At 33.5% G+C, this 22603-nt stretch overlaps 1 protein-coding gene across 2 annotated transcripts in view; it reads left to right on the top strand.

Annotated features, from left to right (window-relative positions):
• The window catches only part of CSMD1 (CUB and Sushi multiple domains 1), a 1102994-nt gene that overhangs the window by 965330 nt on the left and 115061 nt on the right, over positions 1-22603 (top strand). For both annotated transcript variants that reach the window (XM_034436753.3, XM_034436752.3), the window contains exons 31-37: positions 2640-2756; positions 4603-4716; positions 6372-6467; positions 10942-11145; positions 12945-13069; positions 15992-16088; positions 16854-16958. In XM_034436753.3, the coding sequence (XP_034292644.2) occupies positions 2640-2756; positions 4603-4716; positions 6372-6467; positions 10942-11145; positions 12945-13069; positions 15992-16088; positions 16854-16958 (858 nt within the window). The remainder of the gene's footprint in view (positions 1-2639; positions 2757-4602; positions 4717-6371; positions 6468-10941; positions 11146-12944; positions 13070-15991; positions 16089-16853; positions 16959-22603) is intronic.

The raw sequence follows: 22603 nt of genomic DNA, 5'->3' as shown, positions 1-22603 counted from the left end.
GTATTGATTTGATGTGATCATTTGACAAAAATATGTGCATATTTATAGTAGAAAAATATTTCCCGTTTAGGTGATGATAGTTTTCCAAACAAATTAATACAAGGTATTAATGTCCTTTTCAAAATCTGAAGTTTGAATCTTCTAGGTATGAAGATCTCCCAGACTGAAATATGTAACTGGGTTTAGAAATCTAAACTTATTTATAAGACTTCAGATGGCATGTAGATCCAAAGAATTGCAAGTAGATTTCTGTTTCACACTGATGTATTTTTCCCCATAAAAGTTGAAGCAACTTATTGAGGAGCAGCACCTGTCTAATTTAAGAAAAATATGTCAAGCTATTTTGTATCAGGTTCCTTTAAATTACAGTTTGTGACAGACTCAATTGAAATTTGCAGCCTATCTATGAAAAGAGACAAATTCAAGGAAGAAATGTCAATTAGCCCAACAAAGAAGTCTAGGAATGATAGCAAAATAAGACCTCTCAGTAAGGTCTGAGAGTAATGTTCTTGTGATCTGTCAGATCACTTGAGAAGATCTCATTTTTGTTAATGTCAATTTGGACTAAGGCTTATGGACTATACCTCCTATAACATAGAAATACTATGAGGCATAGTAATACTAGGGTGTAAATAAAATAGGAGAAGAAGAGGAGTCTTCCCACCTCCACCCCAAAAAGATTATTTTTTTTTTACAGAAGAGTTTAGGATCTCTCCAATATTAATTTCATCTGATATTTCTTATAATATATGCTACTTTTTAATTAGGCAGGCTTCCCCTCAGAGCAAATTGATTTGCCTACAGGTATTCCTCGATGTACGACCACAATCAAACTCAAAATTTCTGTTGCTAAGCAAGACAGATGTTAAGTGAGTTTTTCCCCATTTTACAACCTTTCTTGCCACAGTTATTAATTGAATCACAGCAGTTTTTAAGTTAGTAACATGGTTATTATATAAATCTGGCTTTCCCATTATCCTGGGATCCTGTAACCATTATAAATACTTGCCAGTTGCCAGGCATCTGAATTTTGATTATGTGACTGTAATGGATGCTATAGCGGTTGTGTGAAAAAAGATCATAAGTCACTTTTTTCAGAGTTGTAACTTCAAATGGTCACTTAGTCGAGTAATGGTTGTATTTTGCTTAAAGAGTTTTTATTTTGTTTTAAGCTGTAATCATTTATAGATGGAAGGTCAGTAGTCAATGGAAGGCACATAGCTTTAGGTTTCCAAATAAATGTTTTTAAAATTAGTTATTTCCAATTTATTGATCCGAATTCTGACCCAAACTTTCTCATCACTTGTGGGTTCCAACCGGCGTTACCACCGATTCTCTTCGTGCACACGCTTTGCGCGCAATCACCACACGCATGCTTGCTTTGCTCGCATACATGCCAAACTTGCGCTCCACACAAGGGCATTAGGTTTCTGCCCAGCTGAGATGTGGCAATCTTAAAAAAGAAGAAATAAAGGTAGGAATAATGCGGGGGCAGGTGGAAGGGCCCAGCTCCCAAAGAGAACCGGTTCGTTGACGTCACATTGTCACCGCTATCGGCCCGGCTGAACCGGGAGCAACCCACCACTGTTTCTCATGCAATGTTATCATTAAATAAAAACAATGGGAGATTTAGTCACTAGTTTGAGCCTACAGTCTCCAAGTGTTAAGGAACTGACTCTTGGCTGGCCATAGAGTAACAACAAGTTTGAAAGCTAATTAAAAGTATAGAAGGAGGAAAACAACTATACATTGTTATGGAAATTAAAACAAATTGCAATCTTATTCAGGGCCATCTTAATTCCACTGCCCCTAAGGCAGTAGGCTGTTTTATCTAGTGCACTAAAAAGAGGAAATGTTACTTCGGCATAAATTCCTTGGTTCCTTGAAGATTTCACCTCCCAGAGAATTTGTTCCATGGAGTACAGTATATACCTTTTGTTTGGCATAGGAAGTGGTGAATGAGAATGACAATATTTAAGGAAAAACCTCTCCCAATTTTTGTTTTTAAAGGGGATCAGTGGCAATGGGAGTGAAGTGAAGTGCACATGTAACTCTTGGCTGAAAGAAATTTAATCATGCTGCATGACTATTCCAAAACTGTCAGGATTTGCAGATGCTAATTGATGGATACATCAAAAAAGTGGTTGCTAAAATCAGGCAGTTATCTAATCTGTGTCAAAAATTTACTTCTTTTATTTATAAATTTACATTTCAACACAATAATCATGGAGAATAAAGCAACATACAACATGATCACTTGTGATATTAATCATATATTATAACTTGTATTATTATATAATATCGGTAAATTAATTGTGCAGTGAGCAGGCTGAAGGCAAATGGAAACTTTATTAGTATCAGCCTTTCCTCATTAAGGGCAATAGCCACGAAACACACTTTGAGAAAAACAAGATGCAATTTAGATGGCGCTTTTAAGAGACACCAAGATTTCAGTTTAAGTACATTTTCTAAATTGTAATTATCCTTGAATACTTATTTCAATGTCAGCTTGCATTGAATTCCATTGAAATTCTAATACAAGATATTTATATATTACAAGAAGAGGTATTATTTTTTATTTTAATTACAACTCATTAATCTGATTTAATTTTTCTGTATTTACACATGCACTTTCTCAGCTCCCTGTGGAGGCCAATATACTGGATCAGAAGGAGTAGTTTTATCACCAAATTACCCTCAGAACTACACTACTGGGGTGACTTGTCAATATTCAATTACAGTTCCTAAAGAATTTGGTAAGTCTGACTTTTCACTAAGCCTTTATTGTCATTAATTCTTGGTGGTATTATTGAGATACAATTTGCTTAACAAAGTTTCAATAACACCTCAGTATCCTAGGATTGGATTAGCTAAATATTATTGTTGTTTATGAATTTAAACATCACATTTATTTTATTATTTGCTTATTCACTTATTTACTTATTAGATTTCAGCCTGCATTTCTGTTTTATTTTCCAAGACTAGCCTATAGAGATAAAGCCAGTGGTGGGATTGAGCCAGTTCGCACCACTTCGGGAGAACCGGTTGTTAAATTTCTGAGCAGTTTGGTGAACTGGCTGTTGGAAGAAATCATTAGGGCAGAGAACCGGTTGTTAAATTAGTTGAATCCCACCACTGGATAAAGCAAAATATGTGCTAAAAGGCACTTAAAATCAGAATTAAGGTAGAATACTGAAAGAAATTAAGATTTGACAAAAGGTATATATTTTTATTATCTTCTGAACATCAAGCAGATGAAAGTCAAATTTTACTTCCTAGGGAGTGCAGTCCACTGCCAAGGAGTTCTTCAAGAGAAGGCTCTTTCCTACATAGTAGATATCATGGCGACTGCCAGAATTTGTTCTGAAATAAATATATAATATAATTCACATCTGAGAGGCAGAATTCACTCCTCAGCATGGCTATATTTAGATAGCAAGTAATAAAAAAGCATTTGCAAATACTCCAGCTCTGAGATAAGGGAGTCGTTTTCAATTCCCTTCAGGATAGGGAGAATCAGAGGGGAGGGAGCAGTGGTGAGTTGCTACCGGTTCACCCCTGTTCGGGGGAACTAGTAGCAGCAGTGGAGGGAGGCTCCGCCCATCCACCCAGACATCATCAAATATGATCTGTGCACACAGAAATGGTGTGCACGTGAGCGAACCGGTAGCAAGTGAAAACCCTCCTGGGGGGAGGGCAAAATTACTCCACTGAGTCAGCACTTGGCGTGAGTAGTAATGGTCTCCCTTTGTTGGTTCTTTTCTCAGATTTGTCTATGTTTTGGAGATTATATGACAGAATATTGGATGATGTTTATCTTTACTATTTTGTCATCTGGTGGATTATTGCATCAAATGCATTTAAGGGCTACCACGTAAACTGAATATTGGTAATATAGCAACATTAGGAATCATAACATCTGACATCCTTTCCCTTTGTATGGTGCTTGCAAGAACTCAAATCCAAATAAAAATAATTAAAACTCTTAATTAAATCAGCCAAAATCCCACAAGGTTTGGAAATCTTGTCAGAATTTGGTGTTCCATCTGAAATTTTATAGATTTTAAAGACTGGAATATACACATATAAACATATAGCTCTATATACCTATGGTCACATACACTCATGCACCAGAGACTACTTATAACAGCTTTGTGAGCCACCCATCATAGGTTTGGAACAATTGGGACTAATATATTGGGAGACCTTTAAAATAACACATGGATTTCCTAGTTTGTCCAGAAAGCTACTAAATACACTCTAGATCTTGGAATAGCCAGGAGACAGTGAAACTATTATTTATTGCATGAGCTTGTTAACATTTAAAATGCAGCTGCATTGTTGTTATATTTTCCCAAAAAATAAACAACTCCAACATAACCAGCACCAGTGCAAAGCTTCAGGAACAATATAAATATAATAACAGTCCCATTTTTATTAATTTTTTTCCTGCACTTTGTGGCTTCAGACACAAACATAACCAAGTAAGAGTTGAAGTAGAATCCACAATATTTACAGAATAATAATTTTCATTGAGTTTAGACCTAATGTAATTTATTTTGCAAATAATTAATATTTCGTTTTGTTACTCATGTTTTATAGTTGTGTTTGGACAGTTTGCATATTTCCAAACAGCTCTAAATGATGTAGCAGAATTATTTGATGGAGAACATCCTCAAGCTAGACTTCTGAGTTCACTTTCTGGATCTCACTCAGGTAAATAGTACACCTTAAAAAAACATAAATAACATCAAAACTGACTTAGTTTCTTAAGTGTAGAGTTTCAAATCAGCAAAACATAATGTGCCCTTGTTTGCAAATATTCAGAGTGTTTTATTAGGCAATGCAAATATTATATCAGATATTAATACTTATTTTGGAAATCGGCAGAAACTAATTTTTATGCATATAGCTATATAAACTCATTCATAAGCAATCTCATTAATACTTCTATTTTACAGTCACTTTCCGTTCTCTGATGATTTGGGAGATATTTTTTCCATCACCAATTGTTAAACTTTATTTAATATCAGATTATATAAAAATGCTAATAATTTCTTAACTACATTTAGCCAATTTCATTGAGTATCTCAGCATAAATTAAGGATGACATGTGTCTGATTATTAATTAATTGATTATCAAATGTATTGTTAATCAATAAATAATAATTAAAATTTTGTGATAAGTAATTGATAATCAAGAATTAGTCACATTTCATTCCAGCAAATTATTAACCTTGATTCATAATTATGTTGCTAACCAAAAGTATTTGGTATTTGTGTAGTCATTTCCTCTGTTCCTGATGCTAAGAGATATGTGCTAACTTCCAAAGAAGCTATCAGTAAGCTTGGGGAAATCTAACATATTTTATAATAAACATCCACTTATTTAGTAAGTCTTCTGCTGCCCATTCTTCAGTTCACTCCAACCTGTTGTAGCAGGTCCCTAGCCTTCCAGATCAAGGCCTGGGGAATGGGTACAAGGAGTCTGCCATTGGCAATTGATTCTACCAGTGTGATTCTTCTGTCAATAAATAGACATTGATGAATTTCACTCAAGTTTTTCAGAGCTCTAAAACCTCTTCAGGAATTTACCTGATAATTGGGTGAAATGAAAATCTAATTGAAAAAAGTAATGGTATAAAGTATTGTAAATGAGGCCAGGGCAAATGAAGCAAAGAACAGGAGTTTTTTGCCACTTTGAGAGCCAGTTTGATCTAGTGATTAAGTCACTAGGCTAGACAGCAGATGACTTTTAATCCGACTTTAGCCATGAAATCCACTTGGGTTACCTTGGGCCAGTCACTCTCTCTTAGCCCAGCCCACCACTCAGGTTGTTGTTGGAGGGAAAATAAGAGGAAGAAGATGTGTTGGATATGTTCGCCACCTTGAACTATTTGTAAAAATAATAAAGAAACAATATGAATGAATTAATGCATAAATGAATATTGTTGTAATTTATAATAGAGGTAAAACCAAATAACCTCACTGGTGAAGGAGAAAGAAATTTAAAGAAAATAAATGTTTCTGAATCAAATGCTATTTAAAACAATTCTGTTCAATGTGCATAAAATATATAATGGAAATTATATCTTATTAAGACATAAATTGTATAATGATGACTTCTATGGTCGGTCCTTCCTTCCTTCCTTCCTTCCTTCCTTCCTTCCTTCCTTCCTTCCTTCCTTCCTTCCTTCCTTCCTTCCTTCTTTCCTTCCTCCCTCTCTCCCTCCCTCCCTCTCTCCCTCCCTCCCTCCCTCCCTCCCTCCCTCCCTTCCAGACAACAGTGTTTCATGTCCACATATGCAGAAATAGGTTTATATTTATTTTGTTTGTGCTCCCTTCCCTGTCTTTCTATTTCTCATACATAGGAGAGACCCTGCCTTTAGCTTCATCCAATCAGATTCTCTTGAGGTTTAGTGCCAAGAGTGGAGCATCTGCAAGGGGCTTCCATTTTGTCTATCAAGGTATTTCTCTTTCCATTCTCCTTTCCTACATTTGGCTGTGTCACGAAGTGTGCTTATTTTGCCATTTGGAATGGAAAATGCAATAAGATATGTAATTTCATGTAACCTTAGCTACTACCTTTCATCTCAAAAGCTATATTTCTTGTTTTGGGATCTATGAGACCAGAATAATTAAAATGTGATGTGAGATATCTATGAAAGATTACATGGTGGATAACTCACAACTTGATTTCTCACATTAAAGATTCTGGATTCCTTAACTGAGCACCTTGTGTAGAACACTTATGTGGAAGATATTCATGCCCAAAGGGGCAGCAGAAGCGAAGTTCAGAGAATACGCATAGGTAATCCAATTCCAATGTTTGTTAAATTCAACTGATGCTGAGCTCTGATGCTCTTGGAAGGTAGAAGACATTTGATAAGTGTCCATTTCTGTCTTTTGGACATTAGGATGGCTGATTTCTCCAACTCCTTGTTTTTTTTCAACATAAAAAACAAAGAAAAGGTGATTTTCTGACCTCTCCAGCTATGCAAAATAGAGTTATACTATATTTCCTATGAGCTCTGGAATTATGTCCCAAATTAGAAATACTTATAGAAGCAATATTGATCTTCTTGTTATTTCTAAAGTATCATGAGTAAGCAGAACATGACTCTCTATTTTATAATACTTTTTGCAAGAAGAGTTACAATACTGTTACTTTAGCAAAATATCAATGAAGTTAATGAAAAATTTATTTACATAAGTATTCAGTTTGTTTCTGGATAAAAGATCTAACTTCAATATATTCAACCTTGGCCAGGCTGTGGTTATTACCAATACAAAACTATATGAATATCTCTTTACAAAAAAATCAGTGAAAATTTTAACTTAATACATATGTTTGGATTGCAGCCTAAGGCTAAAATCCATGGTAATTTTCTTGGAAATACTGGTAAGTTGTTTTCAGTTAGATATATAATATTCTGACTACAGGTGGCTGGGATTCTGCTGGTATAACAGAAATTCAGGGGGAAAGGGCATAAATCTAGTTCTTTTTACCCATGATAGTTACTTATTTATTAATGCATTGATGCATTACTTGCTATCCTAAATATTTTATTTTAAAAATGCATTTAACATAGGAATGTAAAATCCATATCTGTATCTGAAATTTTTTATTAAGAAAAATCATATTTGCAGATATTTTTAGTATTCTTTTGATTGATATTTGCTTTTTTCCTTAATGCCCAGAAAACAGTACAATGCAGCAAAGTGATTGATTGATCTACATTTAAGAGTTCTTTAATTTAAAGAAGTTTAATATCATGGAATGAAATGTTCTCTTAGTTTTTCTATGAAAAGAAATAAGAAATAAACAACCACTATATTGGAATTTTCAATCTTACTGGGAAATTTTCCAGGACTGGCTGCTTCTAAATACCTTTAAGAGACACATCCACATTTCTGAATGAACACCTTTACTCTGGCCTACAAATTCAGTCCTTGTATTTCTCACCTAGTATTCCAGTCTGACTCAACTCCATGTTCACTTTTCCACTACGCTGACTTCCATTTGTTACATAGCATTGAAAAATGAAGAATAATTACTATAAAAATGCACTTGATGTCAAATGCTATTTAAGATTAGCTTATCCATATCAGAGTTTAGAATTAGATTGAGGATTAGGAAGAGAAAAAGAAGGCTATAGCTAACATGATTGCATATTCCTAACAGAATTGTTACAAGATTCAATTTCTATCCTTAGATTTTGATATAATGGAGGTTTTTAATGCCATTTTCTCTATTATGTATTTCATTTTCTGTCATAAAAGCTATCTTCCTTTTGCTCAAAGCTGCATTTTTCTATATATTACATTGCACAGAAAATTATGATTAGCAATAGCTGTGGTACAAATGATGACCTCACCTGTGCAAAATCCCACATTATTGACATTTTGTGATGCTAAAGTTAAATGTCCTCACATTTTCAGTACAATTGTGTTTTAAAGGGAATAATTTGCATTCATTCCCATAATTATACTTGAACTTGCTTCAGAAACAGAACTGTACAAGACATTAATGTATAAATCCATATAAAAATGCTTTATACATTGCTCTGATGAAAACAATCAACCATCCTCAATTTCAATGCCTCTTCTATAATGTCTTTCTTTCCAAGGTCTATGTTCACTAAAGTTTGACTGAATGTTGCAATATGGCTTTCCATCAGTTCTTGAAGAAGTTGGTGATTGAATTTGGTTTCCATTGGCAACTGTAGCTTTTTCAGTGGTCATCATTTAAGCATTAATCATTGCATATGATCAGATCAGTACATAATAAATGAAAATGAAGAGGATTGTGGGAAACTGCCAAATGTAGGTTATAGGAGGAATATTTGGAAGGGAGAGTGGAGGATGCATTCTTCTATTTCTAGGAATAGATTTATTAGTAATTCTTGATTTCATCCAGCCATTTCTGACTTTTTCATAGTTCTATACTTTTTGATTGATGATAGAGTGAATTTAAAAGAAGGGTGCAGTTCATATACTGGATCCTTCTTTAGTCTCTACTGTTGAGTTTTTAGGCAAGCTATCAACAATCTGAATTACAGTCGGGAATAACATGGAACCTGAACAACCTCAGTAACTAATCCCATATCCAACTGATATTTATTTCAAAGGGAACTTGTGTTTTATAATTATTCTCTCTGTGTGTATTACTAGGCATAGCTATATTTCACATTCAGTATTTTCTGAATAACTCTCAAAATTTTAAGAGGTACTGTACTGTTCCATGGACATTTTTTTTCCTAAAAAAAGCAGTATGATAAATCATTGGAAGATTGATTGAGGCATTGTTAATGTCATTAGTTATTGCATATGCCACCCTCTCAAGTTATATAAAATTAAATGCTGCTTAAGAGGATGATTTTTAATATCTTGTCTCTGTCTGAATTAGATATTCAGAACAATAAGGGCTTAGTACAACTGTGGCTTGTTTGTAACTATGCAATATACTGTAATGTGACTGCTACAGTGTAACATCTGAATTGTGAAATGAATATTTCTGCATCATTTAGTGTTAGAAGAAAAAGTACAAAGCTGATTGTTCAAATGCAGTTCATTTTCATTTTTCCATTACCTGTAGTAGAAGCTATCAGGACACTCATATGTCATTTTATGATGGTTGCAGTGTCCTGGGGTCATGTGATCCCCTTTTGCAACTTTCTGACGAGCAAAGTCAATGGGGAAGCCAGATTCACAAAATGAGGCAAAATTCACTTTTAAAATGTCTCGCTAAGGAACAGAAATTTTGAGTTCAGTTGTGGTCATAAGTGAAGAACCACCTATAGTTTATCTCAACAGACAGAATGGCCAAATTTCATGCACAGAATAGCAAAAGCTGCAATGATTTCCCGTAGCATTTTCTTGATTGGGCAGAACCAAAGTACTGAACTTAGATGAGCAGTAAAAAGCACAACCTTTTTCTTACTGCCTTGTAAGCTCAATTGTTTCTACCTCTTTAATCTCAGAGTGCACACTGTGGCAGTAGCACTCTGTTTTAGGCTTTTGCTGCAAAGCTAACCACCAAAGCACAGGAGAAGAAATGATTAAACAATGGAGCCTTCTGAAATTTGACCTGTATCAAGCACACCTCTGATTGCAAGCCTCTACAATCCCATAGTCTAATATCCAGTAATTTGTTGTCTATTGTATGGTATGCAAGCCTACGTATACTTATATTAAATTTCTATTTCTCACAAACATAACTACACTAGTTATTGTTAGTTGCGAAGTTGTGTCCAACCCATTGCGACCCCATGGACAACGTTCCTCCAGGCCTTTCTGTCCTCTACCATTCTCTGGAGTCCATTTAAGCTCACGCCTACTGCTTCAGTGACTCCATCCAGCCATCTCATTCTCTGTTGTCCCCTTCTTCTTTTGCTCTCAATCTTTCCCAGCATTAGGCTCTTCTCCAGTGAGTCCTTCCTTCTCATTAAGTGGCCAAAATATTTGAATTTCATCTTCAGGATCTGGCCTTCAAAAGAGCAGTCAGGGTTGATCTCCTCTAGGACTGACCGGTTTGATTGCCTTGCAGTCCAAGGGACTCACAGGAGTCTTCTCCAGCACACTAGAGGATATCCTTAATTGAGAAATAAGAGCAGTGACTTGGTTTACTTTTTGCTGTGAAAGCATTGGGAAAAAGTTATTTCTGTACTTTTTCAGCTCTCATCAGTATATTTAACATATGCAGAAAAGTTTATTGGAAATATTAGAAAGAGTTTTAATATTTTTAACTTTCTAATTGTCTATATTGTTATTTATGATACTGCATGCTACCCAGACTCTCTTGATAGTGAGATAGGCAGCATATAAATTTAATAAATTACTAAATAATAAAACATGTATGAATTGAGCAAATTTACCTAAAAATAAAGATATTCTTTGAATTGGTGGTACTTCTCCAATAATACTTCTTTTTTCATGCAGCGGTTCCACGAACAAGTGATACACAATGCAGCTCCGTTCCAGAGCCAAGATATGGCAGGAGGATTGGCTCTGAATTTTCAGCTGGCTCTGTAATTCGCTTTGAATGTAGTCCCGGCTACCTTCTCCAAGGCTCCAAAGCTATCCGCTGCCAATCTGTTCCCAATGCTTTAGCACAATGGAATGACACAGTGCCAAGCTGTGTGGGTAAGGCTTATTATTTTTAGGTTATACATTTCCGAGTCAGAATCTATGAACATAAATTAAGAACATTATTAGTTTTATTAAATAGTATTAAACAAATAAATTTCCTCACTCTTGATTAATGTAGGCTACATCCAGTTTAAAAGAGCAATATGTCACCTTGATTGTAATTGAGTACTAGCTGGTTGACAGATAGAATAGATTTTGATATAATGATTTATTACATTTATGTAGTGGATGCATAGTTTGCTCAATTCTTATTATCGTTATGACTGCCTCTAAAACCTTATGTTTAAGATGAATCTCTGGTAATTAGAAATATACTATAATTGGACTGAAACTTGCTTTGTAATATTAAATGACTAGTGCAATTGAAAAGTAACAGTATTTTAACTTTACAAATGATTCTGACTGCATTTTATTATATCCTGAATCAGAATGGCCTTGCTTAGCAAACTGCTTGTTGTGTTTTATGTGTGACACTTTCCATAAGAACTGTGTCTCATATCAATGCCCCTTTTTCTTTTCTTTTCTTCTTTCCCCCCCTTCACATCCCCTTTTCCCCGCTCCCTTTCCCTCCCTTAATTTCCTATTTTTTTTCCTTCTTTGTATTGTATATAAAAAAATAAAAATGATAAAAGTGTGGGATGGGGGGGAGAGAAAAAAAAGAACCGTGTTTCCATTTTGGATTCAGTTTTTGTTTCTTTCCAGAGATTTGTAATTTGCAGTTCTTTGCACTGATAGGGATAGTATGCCCATAGGGGGAAAAATGTTAATTATTTGAATTATGATAATATCAAACAGGTAAAAATTGACTCATGACTATAATTGGACCTGCAGTGATAGTCCTAAATCATGCCAGTCATTAAGTGAGTCATCACATGTACAACTCAATTTTACAACTTTTTTGCATTGGCGAATTACTATGGTCATTAAATGATTCATGGTCAGTAATGCCCAGTGGGCATATTTTGCCAAAACACAGAAATAAACACTAGTTTCCAGTAAAAAAAAGATTGCAAATCATTGCCATATGATTACCAAGCAATGCAAATCACCGTGAATGCAGGCCAGTTGTTAAGCATCCAAAATGTGATCGTGTCATTGTGGGGGGAAGGGGGGGAGCAGCCATTGGAACTTCAAATGCAGTTCTTAAGTATCCTTTTTTGAGTCCATCATAACTCTGAACACTTACTAATCGACTGGTCATATGTCAAGGACTACCTGTATTTCTAAATTAAGTTATGACAAAAAAAAATTCCTTTCCTTGAAACTTTTATAGCTAAGATCATTAGCAAAAAAAAAAAAAAAAAAAAAAAGGGGGTGGGTAATTGATATAAAGATTAATAATAAGGAAAACCAGAGTATAATAACAGGTTTTTAGACCTCAAAATCTTTATCTGTTTTCCTATATTCTACTTTATCTGTTTTCCTAATACTTTATTATTATTATTTTACTATTGTTGTAGTGCTTATCCCTTTCTAGTCCTAAAAAACATTGCCTGAGTTTTAGAAAACTTGGTCTGAAACGAAGGTCAAAATAGGAAAAACTGCTTGAATTTAATATGATATTATTGTGACATTATGGATTTAACATCCATGGACATTATCAGAGAAAACATAACTGGTTTTTTTCTACATGTAATTCTGGAAATGGGAAAAGCACTTTTTACAGCAAGTGTTCTATTTTTCTTGCTTTATAAACACATAAATGAGATTTAATTCCTGATTTTAATATTACTTTCCTTCTTTGTTAGCAAGGTTTAAGCTTTATTGTTACTTCAAATTCAATTTTCTTTCAGTGCCATGCAGCCGGAATTTCACTGAACGCAGAGGTACTATACTGTCTCCAGGTTACCCTGAACCTTATGGTAACAGCTTGAATTGTGTGTGGAAAATCATAGTGACTGAGGGATCAGGTATTCAGGCAAGTCCATATTTTGCCAACAGTGGAATATAAAATACTTCAGAATTAAAGACAAGATATTACTAATTTATTATTCCTGCTCTAAGTCCCTAGCTAAATGTAAGCAAAAAGAAAAACAATCCTTGTTTTGCATTTTTGTATAGATTCATTCACAAATTCAGAATTCTTCAAGTCCCCACCCCCACTCCTTCTGCATGTAAAGTAGAAAAGCCAAAATTGCTTCTGTTCACCACACTTACTTCAATGCAATTTAGTGGAAATTGACTTTAATTAAAGGAACTTGTTTGGAAATCAGTTTTTATGCATATGTTGATCATAATTTACTTCACTGGTGTACCATATGCTACCAGATAAAGCTATAATGATTGTGACATCTTAATGTAGTTCTTTAAACTGAATGAAGCTATGATATATTTATTATATATTTATGTACATATGTTATCAGAAGGAAACAGATTGACTCTGAAGATATTGTGCATATCTGTTGTTATGAAGTTAATGTGACTTGTCTTCTTTATGAGATTTGCTTCAACAAGGCTTTCATATCATTCTTGAAAGATACTGTTAATAAATTAAAGAAACATTTTAAGTATTTTAATAAAAAACATACTATTCAAGACAATGAACACTTTTTTTTTAAATAAACCCTTCTGGATTGAAAAGGCAAACTATGTCACTGTCGTATGTCATATGTATGCATCTATGAGATATATGTAGCATGTATATCATTATGCAAGAATGAAATAATGAAAAAAAACCTTTTCATATTAAAAAACAATGAAAAAATGAAAAAAATACTTTTAATTTATACAATTAAAAATTACTTTTAATTTTAATTACTTTTAATTAAAGTCTTTGTATTCAGGAAAGCTCATTAAAAGATGCTATGTCTATTAAATAACTTGTACAGAGCTTAATTTTAATGCATGTTCATTTTCATACAGCATTACAATTCAAATTAGTTACAGAGAGAATTTGCAGATTATAAAAGGGGATTTCTATCCAAAAAACTCTTCAATCAGTTCAAGATATTTAAAGTCAAGATCTGAGTTTAGAAGCTTTCCTGAGCTGTGCTAATAAGTTTCACTGGAGCTTATAACTAACAGTTTCCAGTGCCCACCAGGCTTTGTCACATCTACTTTCATACGTTACCAACTTCTTGTTCAATATGTAAACATTACATTTAAAAAATCTTTAAACCAAATTACATTGAGGCCCCTTTAAATCAAAAATTTAATTAGGATTGTCTTCTTTTAATATTTGAAACATTTTTCTTAACCTAGAAATTTTCTAATGCCCATAAATACTCCTATATTCATATAAAATAAAATAAAAATAACCTTGATCATATTTTAATGGCTATAGTCATCTTTCAATCTTTGTGATAAAAGAAATGTTTATTCAAAAATCTATGGATAATTTCAAAATAGTGACTATTCAGTGATGGAAATAGCATTCAGTGGAATAGTCAACATAGTTTATAGGTAAATTTTTGGTGTATAAGTATGCATTCCACACTTATTTTGTTAGGAAGTTGCAAGTGGATGTTATGTGGGCTACAAGGGGGTAGGGAGGGGGTATTCCATTGATTACTGCCTATCTAAGATGGCAGAGGAGCAAGAGAAGGAAAATAAATGAGACTAAGTAAGTAAATTGGCCTTAAAAATATACTTCCTGGAATGTTTTTTTATTCACAAATAGTGTTTCGGTCTAATTGTGTCGTTCACTAACTTTTTTCCTCCCAAATTCTTCCTTAGTAGAGGTAAAATTTACCTCAAATTACAGATGCTTCAAATTAGGCTATTTAAGCTGAACTGTATAATTCTTCTTGTTTTAGTAGCATTTCAATATTATTTTGGTTTAGTATATGCTTTATACTTTTAGTCTATAATTATAAAGATGTATTTAGTGGGCACTTTCCTCATTGCTGAGTTAAAGTGTTATACATTTATTCTTAAATCAGCAAAAAATATACTAAAATTAAATTTACTACTCCTGTTTTTAGTTCCTATTATGAATAAATTCCTTCATTAATTGCTTCTGGTGCTCTGTTGATTTTGTGATAAGTAGCATAAAGCAATTAAAAGTAGTATTTAAGATTTCTCTCCCCTGTCTTACTTTGGTTTATGCAGACAATAAATGTAGACTTCCAAATTCCTCCACGCTCTGTAAAAGAGCAGTGGTAATAATGGTGATCTCATTTTTTCATTGCTATTTCAGGCTAATACACTTTTACACTATTTTCCTGTTATGATATTTATTTATCTAATTCATATTAGATATTACCCATATTACAACCAAATGACTCTGAAGACTGAACAAAACTAATACAATACATATCTAAAATCATTATTGTTAGCAATTATTAAAACATTTTAAAATACTAGCAAAATAGATAAACAAGAATAATAGATGAAAGGATGTTAATAATAATGGAGCCTCTTCACTAGATCCCCCTTCTGGCACAACTAGGTCTTGAGGGATGTTCAGAAGTTAGAAGTGACAAGGCCATTCTGTATTCAAGTAATTCAAAGGTTTTTTTTTTTTTTTTATGTTTATGTTTTTATGTTTAGCACCCAACTTTGATCCCATCCAACTTTCCCTCTACTGTAGTGGATGATAAATTCTAAATCTAATAACAATGGTCATTTGATGTTTCTGACTTGATGAAAAAAACATTTGTTTACAGCTAATAACTACCGTAATTAACTCTTTTTTATTTATGGGACGGAAACAAACTGAAGGTAATATCAGAGATAGGAAAAAGGAAGATGTTGCCAGGACATATTTGTACTGTAGATAGATGCAAGTAGTTGTGTAATTTACATTGCTGTGTTTGTTGTCAAGTTTATTATGATGTACTTTTCTGAAAACGTAGTAATTATCATGTTTAATGAACACTCAGTGGTATGGTTTTCACAGATACAGGTAATAAACTTTGCCACTGAGCATAATTGGGACTCTCTTGAAATTTATGATGGTGGTGATATGACAGCACCAAGGCTTGGAAGCTTTTCAGGTATGTAGAAATCTATATTACCTTTTTTGGCCAGAACATAGATGCAAGCTACTCAAGTTTCTCTATTTCTTCTCTATGCACAATACGCTCTTGTGTGCCACTTCCTCCTAGTACCTTAATAAAGAATATTATTTAAAAGAATATGAAATGCTTTGCATAATACTTTGTAGGTGCTGAGTATTAGTATATTCTTTTATTGAATGCCTTTGAATATACAGCAACAGCTGTGATTTATCTTAAGTGCTTAATTCTTGTTATCAAAGTCTAGCTGTTGTAATTATGGATGGAATATGTCCATACAGAAATTGACATGTTGTGAGGCAGTAGAGCAACAGATTAATTCTGTACACAACTTGCAGCTCAGTTTTTATCTTTATTGTGCTATACAAGAATACTTCAGTGAATAGTAATCCTAATAAATTCACAAGTGCTACTCAGACAAAAAATATAGAATGATTATAATGAGTTAATTTAGCTCTATATGTTAACATAAAATATGTTCCTAAAATTGCATTTGAAATTTTAATATAAATCTAAGTGAGATTGTATTAAAAGGAGGATGTGGGAGATGTATATTCAATGTATATTAAATTTAAATTTATATTGAATTTAATATGCTGTAAAAATATAGTTAGTAAAACTAAAACATATTCCCAGGTGGTTAATAATTATAGCATAAGTATACCTTTTTTTGATTAACCATAAAAATATTCTTCGCTTACATGTTGTTTCTTTTTAATTAATATGACTTTTGGTTTTCTGTAGGTACTACAGTACCAGCACTATTGAACAGCACTTCCAATCAACTTTATTTACATTTTCACTCTGATATTAGTGTAGCAGCAGCTGGTTTTCACCTGGAATATAAAAGTAAGATGTTTAACATTATTTTGCTTGCTAAAATAATGTATATTTCTCCTATAATGTAGTGCACGGTATCTATATGTGTTGCATGAAAACTGTGCAAACTATCATGTCTCTTAATCTCTTTGTTTCTGGAGACAATCATCCATAAATAGGCATCACATTTATAACAAGCCAAATGAATATTTTTGAGATTGGACAAAACTAGGAAAAGTGGGGGGGGGGGAGGGTTGACAATGATCATAGTTGCCTGGAAAATCTATTTCATTGTGTGTTTTACTTATCACTATCACATTGACTTTCCCAAGTTTATATCTATTTATGAAATACTATTGGTTCTATTGGCATATACTGTAGAGAACAATTTTAGAATACACTTCCATGTGTCTGTTGAGCGGCTGACAGATAATTGATATACACATTATGTGCATATGCGTCCAAATGGGTGGGTGGGTGACTGTATGAAGAGAGAAAAAGAATGTGGATGTAGGAGAAACTGACTTAACTTGTGGCACAAATATTTATCATTTCTACATTAAGTGTTATTAAGTTATTCACACAAAAATAATATAATATCTAAAGGAATATCACATCCCAATTAAAACCAGTCTTTTTTCAGGAAGTTCTTTATGTACAACTTCTAAAGTATTGTTTAGATTAATAACTTTATACATTATACAGTTATCATATTAAAATGCTTATTCTTTTCTTTAAAGTATTGTGCTATGTATTTGAAGTGCTTATATATGAAGATTTAGACATTGATAAGTATACACAAATTCTATTGAAAATGAATTAAGGCTTTGGAAAATTAGGCTGTTGGTTTGAGATGTATCTTTTGAAATGCAGCCACCCACATGGATTTGTACAAGTTGAGATTTGAACACATGTCACCTCACTTGCTGGAGCTGCATTGGTTGTTGATTTGCTTCCGGGTCCAATTCAAGGTGCTGATTGTCCCCTTTAATGCCCTACATGGCTTGGGGCCAGGTTATTCGAGGGATCATCTTTTCCATGTTACATTTACCCAGCCCACCAGACTGGGAAGGCAAGATACAGTATGTTACAGGTTCTTTCTATTAAGGAGGGCCATCTAGTGGGACCAAGATGGTGGCTCTCCCTGTGGAAAATCAAGCCCACCAAGATAAGATTGACTCCCATCTTGATAACCATTTGGAAGGCCCTGAAAACATGATTTTTCCAGTGGGCCTGGGGAACCAGGGTGATGCAGAGCCCATCAAATAGTTTGTTTGATTGTGGAGTGAAATTTTATTGGATTTTTTATTTTAGGTTTTACTTCTGTAAGTTGCCTAGAATCACTATGATTCTATACTCATATAGAATATGAGTTGGGGAACCATATAAATTTTCTTAATAAATAATAAAATTAATTAATTAATAAAACCAGACTCCCACCTTCTGTCTACATAGTACACTTTGCCTAATATCCAATTTAGTGATCAATATATTGTATATTCATCTAGAATTTATCAATTCAGAGTCAGCAACTTGATAGCTAATATTTGATAACTGAAGAATACTTTTCATTTTCCTGCTTTTATGTTCTTTTCAAATATTTTCATGTATCAGTAACTCATCCAAATGTAATACCAGTTTTACTATAGATACAACCTTATATTTCTAATGTTTAATATATATTTCTAAGGTTGAATATAGGTTGGATTATCCAAAGTTGCATTTTAATATGCAAAAATTAAGTTCCCTTGTAGAAAAACAATAAAGAACTTACATGAATTGATGTTTATTAGAAGTATGCAAATTAAGTCATTAAACATTCCCATAGCATTGATATCCATCTCCTCTTAATGAGCAATTGTATGCAAGCAAATATACTGATAAGCACCAATGGAAATACTTATAATTGAAGTAATCACTATTATAGAATGTTAATGTGTGAAAATTTTTGGAAAGGCCAGATCTCCAGCTGATGATAAGTATTCAAACTAACTATTAGCCACAGGAGATTTTAATTCTGTACTTGAATTTCTCTATTCATTTATAATTGTATGCAAAGCTTCTAATTCATATAAATCAATTTACTGAAGACATCAAATGAGTGTGTGAATCTTAATGCATATAGATTGAGAGATAGTAATTTATGATATATTTTAGAAATACCTGCTGATGCTATTCTCTGCGGCAGATTTGCCATCTGTTGATGTTAGCTTATATACTTAGGGTGAGATCATTTCAGATATATCTCATCATCATTATTTGTATACGTTTTACCTTTCCAAAAATGTCATTCAAGGACACTAACCGTGAAAATAATCAGGTACAATACAGATGAATTAAAAGTACTATTAAAGTATAATTAACAGCATATAATATAAACAGCAAGAAAACAACTGCTTTGAAATGTTTTTACCCAAACAGTCTATTACTGTATAAGTAAATAAACACATAAATATCTAAAACAATGTTAGAATCTTTCTGGCTACAATGACAACAGTAACAAAATACCTTTCTGAAAGGAAATAGATTAAGTATAAAGCAAAACTTAATAGGGCATGTTATATTGCAGGTCTCATCAAGCAAGAATTTTCTGCTGAACCTTTTCCTGCAGACTCTTAACTAGACAGTCCTAAAACCATTAATGATTTTCAAGGATAAAATAAAATCAGTGTTTTTAAATAAGAATAGAAAAAAACTGGCAACCTATATCCTGGTTAACAACTGATACAATGTTTTTTTATACAAATGAAGCTTATAGAAGTTATTCAAGAATAGTTGAAAATAAAATTTGTTGTGATAGTCTGACCTTGAGGCAGCAAATGAAGAACTAGCTATTATCAGATTCAGAAATTATATAAACACCATGTGCTAATAATGAAATGATCAATAGCAATGCTAATTTTTTTAAGAAGGGAATCATGCATGGAGTCATGGTAGATATGAAGATATATCTGAACATATCAACCTAGTCTGTAGCTGCTCTTACAGCAAGAACAAGATGCTCAAAATCCTTAGGAAATGAAAATACAACAGCAATGTGGTACATAAATCCATGGTAAGAGTTTATTTGAAATACTATGTAGAAACCCAATCACCAGGTCTATAAAAGAAAATCATGAGGATGGAAAACAAAGGCAGAAATATAAAATTTGGGGCTTTTCAACAAATGCCTTTTTCCATTTCTGTACAAACTAGAAAAAACCTGTAGGTTTTATGAAAATACTCAAAATTATACATCATTCCTCTCTTGGTCTGAGTTTACAATATAAAGCTGTGATGGCAAACCTCTCTAGGAGTCTCTGGAGGCTGGGGACAGCAAAAAAGTTACTTCCTGTCCAACTGGAAGTTGGGAAATGGGGTGGGGAAGGCCATTTTCATCCTCCCCAGAATCATAGAGAGGCTCTGGTGAGAGAGCCTGGTGAGAGAGAAAAACAGGCCTACCGGGCCATCACGTGCCGGGAACGGGGGGGGGTCACACACGCATGCGCAAGGGTGGAGCACATAGAATTATGGGTGTGGGCACACGCATGACCCCCCCGCCCCCCCCTCCTGGCATGCGATGACAAAAAGGTTAGCCAGAGCATACAATTTACTTTTATAGCTAATAGCTGGTATATTTATTTACTTATGGTGACTGCTTTGTTACTGCTGGTAAAAAATGCAATGAATAAATCCAATTGGGCTATATCCTGAATTCTTTTTTTGTACATGAAATACCTTTCTAATTACTTAAGAATCTCTAGTTCAACAGAGGTTTCTGTTGGAAGAAGAGAGGAGGAGGCAGTTTTACCAATTGTCCTTGCTATAGCCTCTCTGTCACTCTACATGCTGTTCTTCAATCTTCAGGAAAATATTTTCTGAAATGAAGCTGTAGATTTTGGGGAATTAGCAAACATTTTCTGTTTTGCTTTTCTACAAGTAGGAACATTGTATGAATGTGTGAGAGCATGGGGTATTAGTAGTCTACACGCATAGTACAGATAGATGATACTCTGTGAGAGTGAGAACAAGACTTAAGTAATTTTGATATTGAAACTATTTATAAATTTATATTTCCAATCCTAATGCACAATACTTTATAGTGAATCCTGCTATAAGTAGCACTTACATTCATTGGAAATATTTAGCAAAGTATTAGACAGCCATCTATTTCTGATAACTCTGTTTCTGAATGCATAGAAACATTATGCAGAACAAAACCTTATTAGTTTTTTGGTATCTCTATGTATAAATAAAATGTTTACAGTGTGGGTAAAGGATAATAATACAATCAGGCAGCTGGCTGCATAGAAAGCAGTTTAGAAAATGCAGTAGCATTCAATTCCTTTGATGGATGTTAGCATACTTTGGTTTGAATATAATCTGAAGATTAAAATGGAGGCAAATTAGTTTGAAGTACTCTTTGCAATGATATTGTGACTTATGCTTAGAATATTTCTTGTATCCTGTCCTCTCCCTGGGTGACTTCTTTAAATCAGTTTCATCCCTCCAACAATTTAGTCACAATAGTTTCACTATCTATGTATTTCTCTTTTTCATGGCTTGTATAATTGATGGAATATATTCATTTAATTGATAAAAGAGATTCAGAATACTTTTCCTGTATAGTGTAAGGAGAAATCAATAACTAGTGCAAGATTTAATCCATTCAACTAGTATGCAATAATATGTTACACTAGAATGATAATAAAGATTACTGCATATTTGAATCACATCCTCAGAGACTTTTTTTCAACTTCATTTAATCTGTCTCGCAGCATTTGAAAGGGTACACAGCTCTAGTTCAGTGGAGATGACAGATCAAAAATGTATAAGGAAGAAAAAAAAATAATGAAGAAAAGTTTCCAAGAAAGACTTCCATTCATATTGCACCACTGCTTCATTGGCAGGAATCCTTAATGAGGCAACTGATCAAATGTATGTTATGATGTGGAGTGGAGTTTAAGTCATGATGTCACAACCAAGTTTCCTCATTCTGATGTCATGAATAGATGTTTATATACAAATGTGCCCCATAATAGTAGGCAAGAAAGAAAGCAAAATTAGTCTTTTTCCAATTCCCCTTTTTTTGTCCCTTTCTTGTTTCTAATCATAATATCAGTTTGCCTCACCCTTTTTTTTTTTTGACAATTAAGTTTATCTCTGGAATGTAAATTTCATACTATGTTCAGACCAGATTCAAGGGCTGTCATAGCCTAGCCTCGAGTTAGCAAACTGTGCAATCTTGACTTTATGAGTCTAAAGCCTTATAAAGATATTATGAGGAAAGGAGATAAATATGTCTGTGTATTGTTAACCAGTCATTTATTTATTTAAAACATAAATCATAAATTAAACATAAATTAATGCCATCCATCTTTTAACCAACTCTGTGTGGCTCCCAATCATATATTAACTTTTTGAGATTTAAGTCTGGGGTAGAAGACCATTTCCATCCACCAGTTCCCATTTTACAGCTCCAAAAATAGCTTGCTGCTGAAATTGAGCAATGAAGCTCTTACTTTTGAATGATGCAATTTTTAGCTGTTGGAGACCAGGGAAGGGGAAGAATTGGTACATGGTAAATAAAGGATGCAATAGCTGACTCCATTTTTACTCTTCAAGCCTTGTAAAATCTGGAAAAAAAAAATCTTTATTGCTATCACCATGTCTTATGCACCAGAGACAAATTCCTT

Source organism: Pantherophis guttatus, chromosome 1, assembly GCF_059756535.1.
Source record: "Pantherophis guttatus breed Tessera chromosome 1, ASM5975653v1, whole genome shotgun sequence".
Classification (NCBI taxonomy): Eukaryota; Metazoa; Chordata; class Lepidosauria; order Squamata; family Colubridae; genus Pantherophis; species Pantherophis guttatus.
Note: the sequence above shows the minus strand (reverse complement) of the source record. Positions and strands in the feature narration are given on the sequence as shown.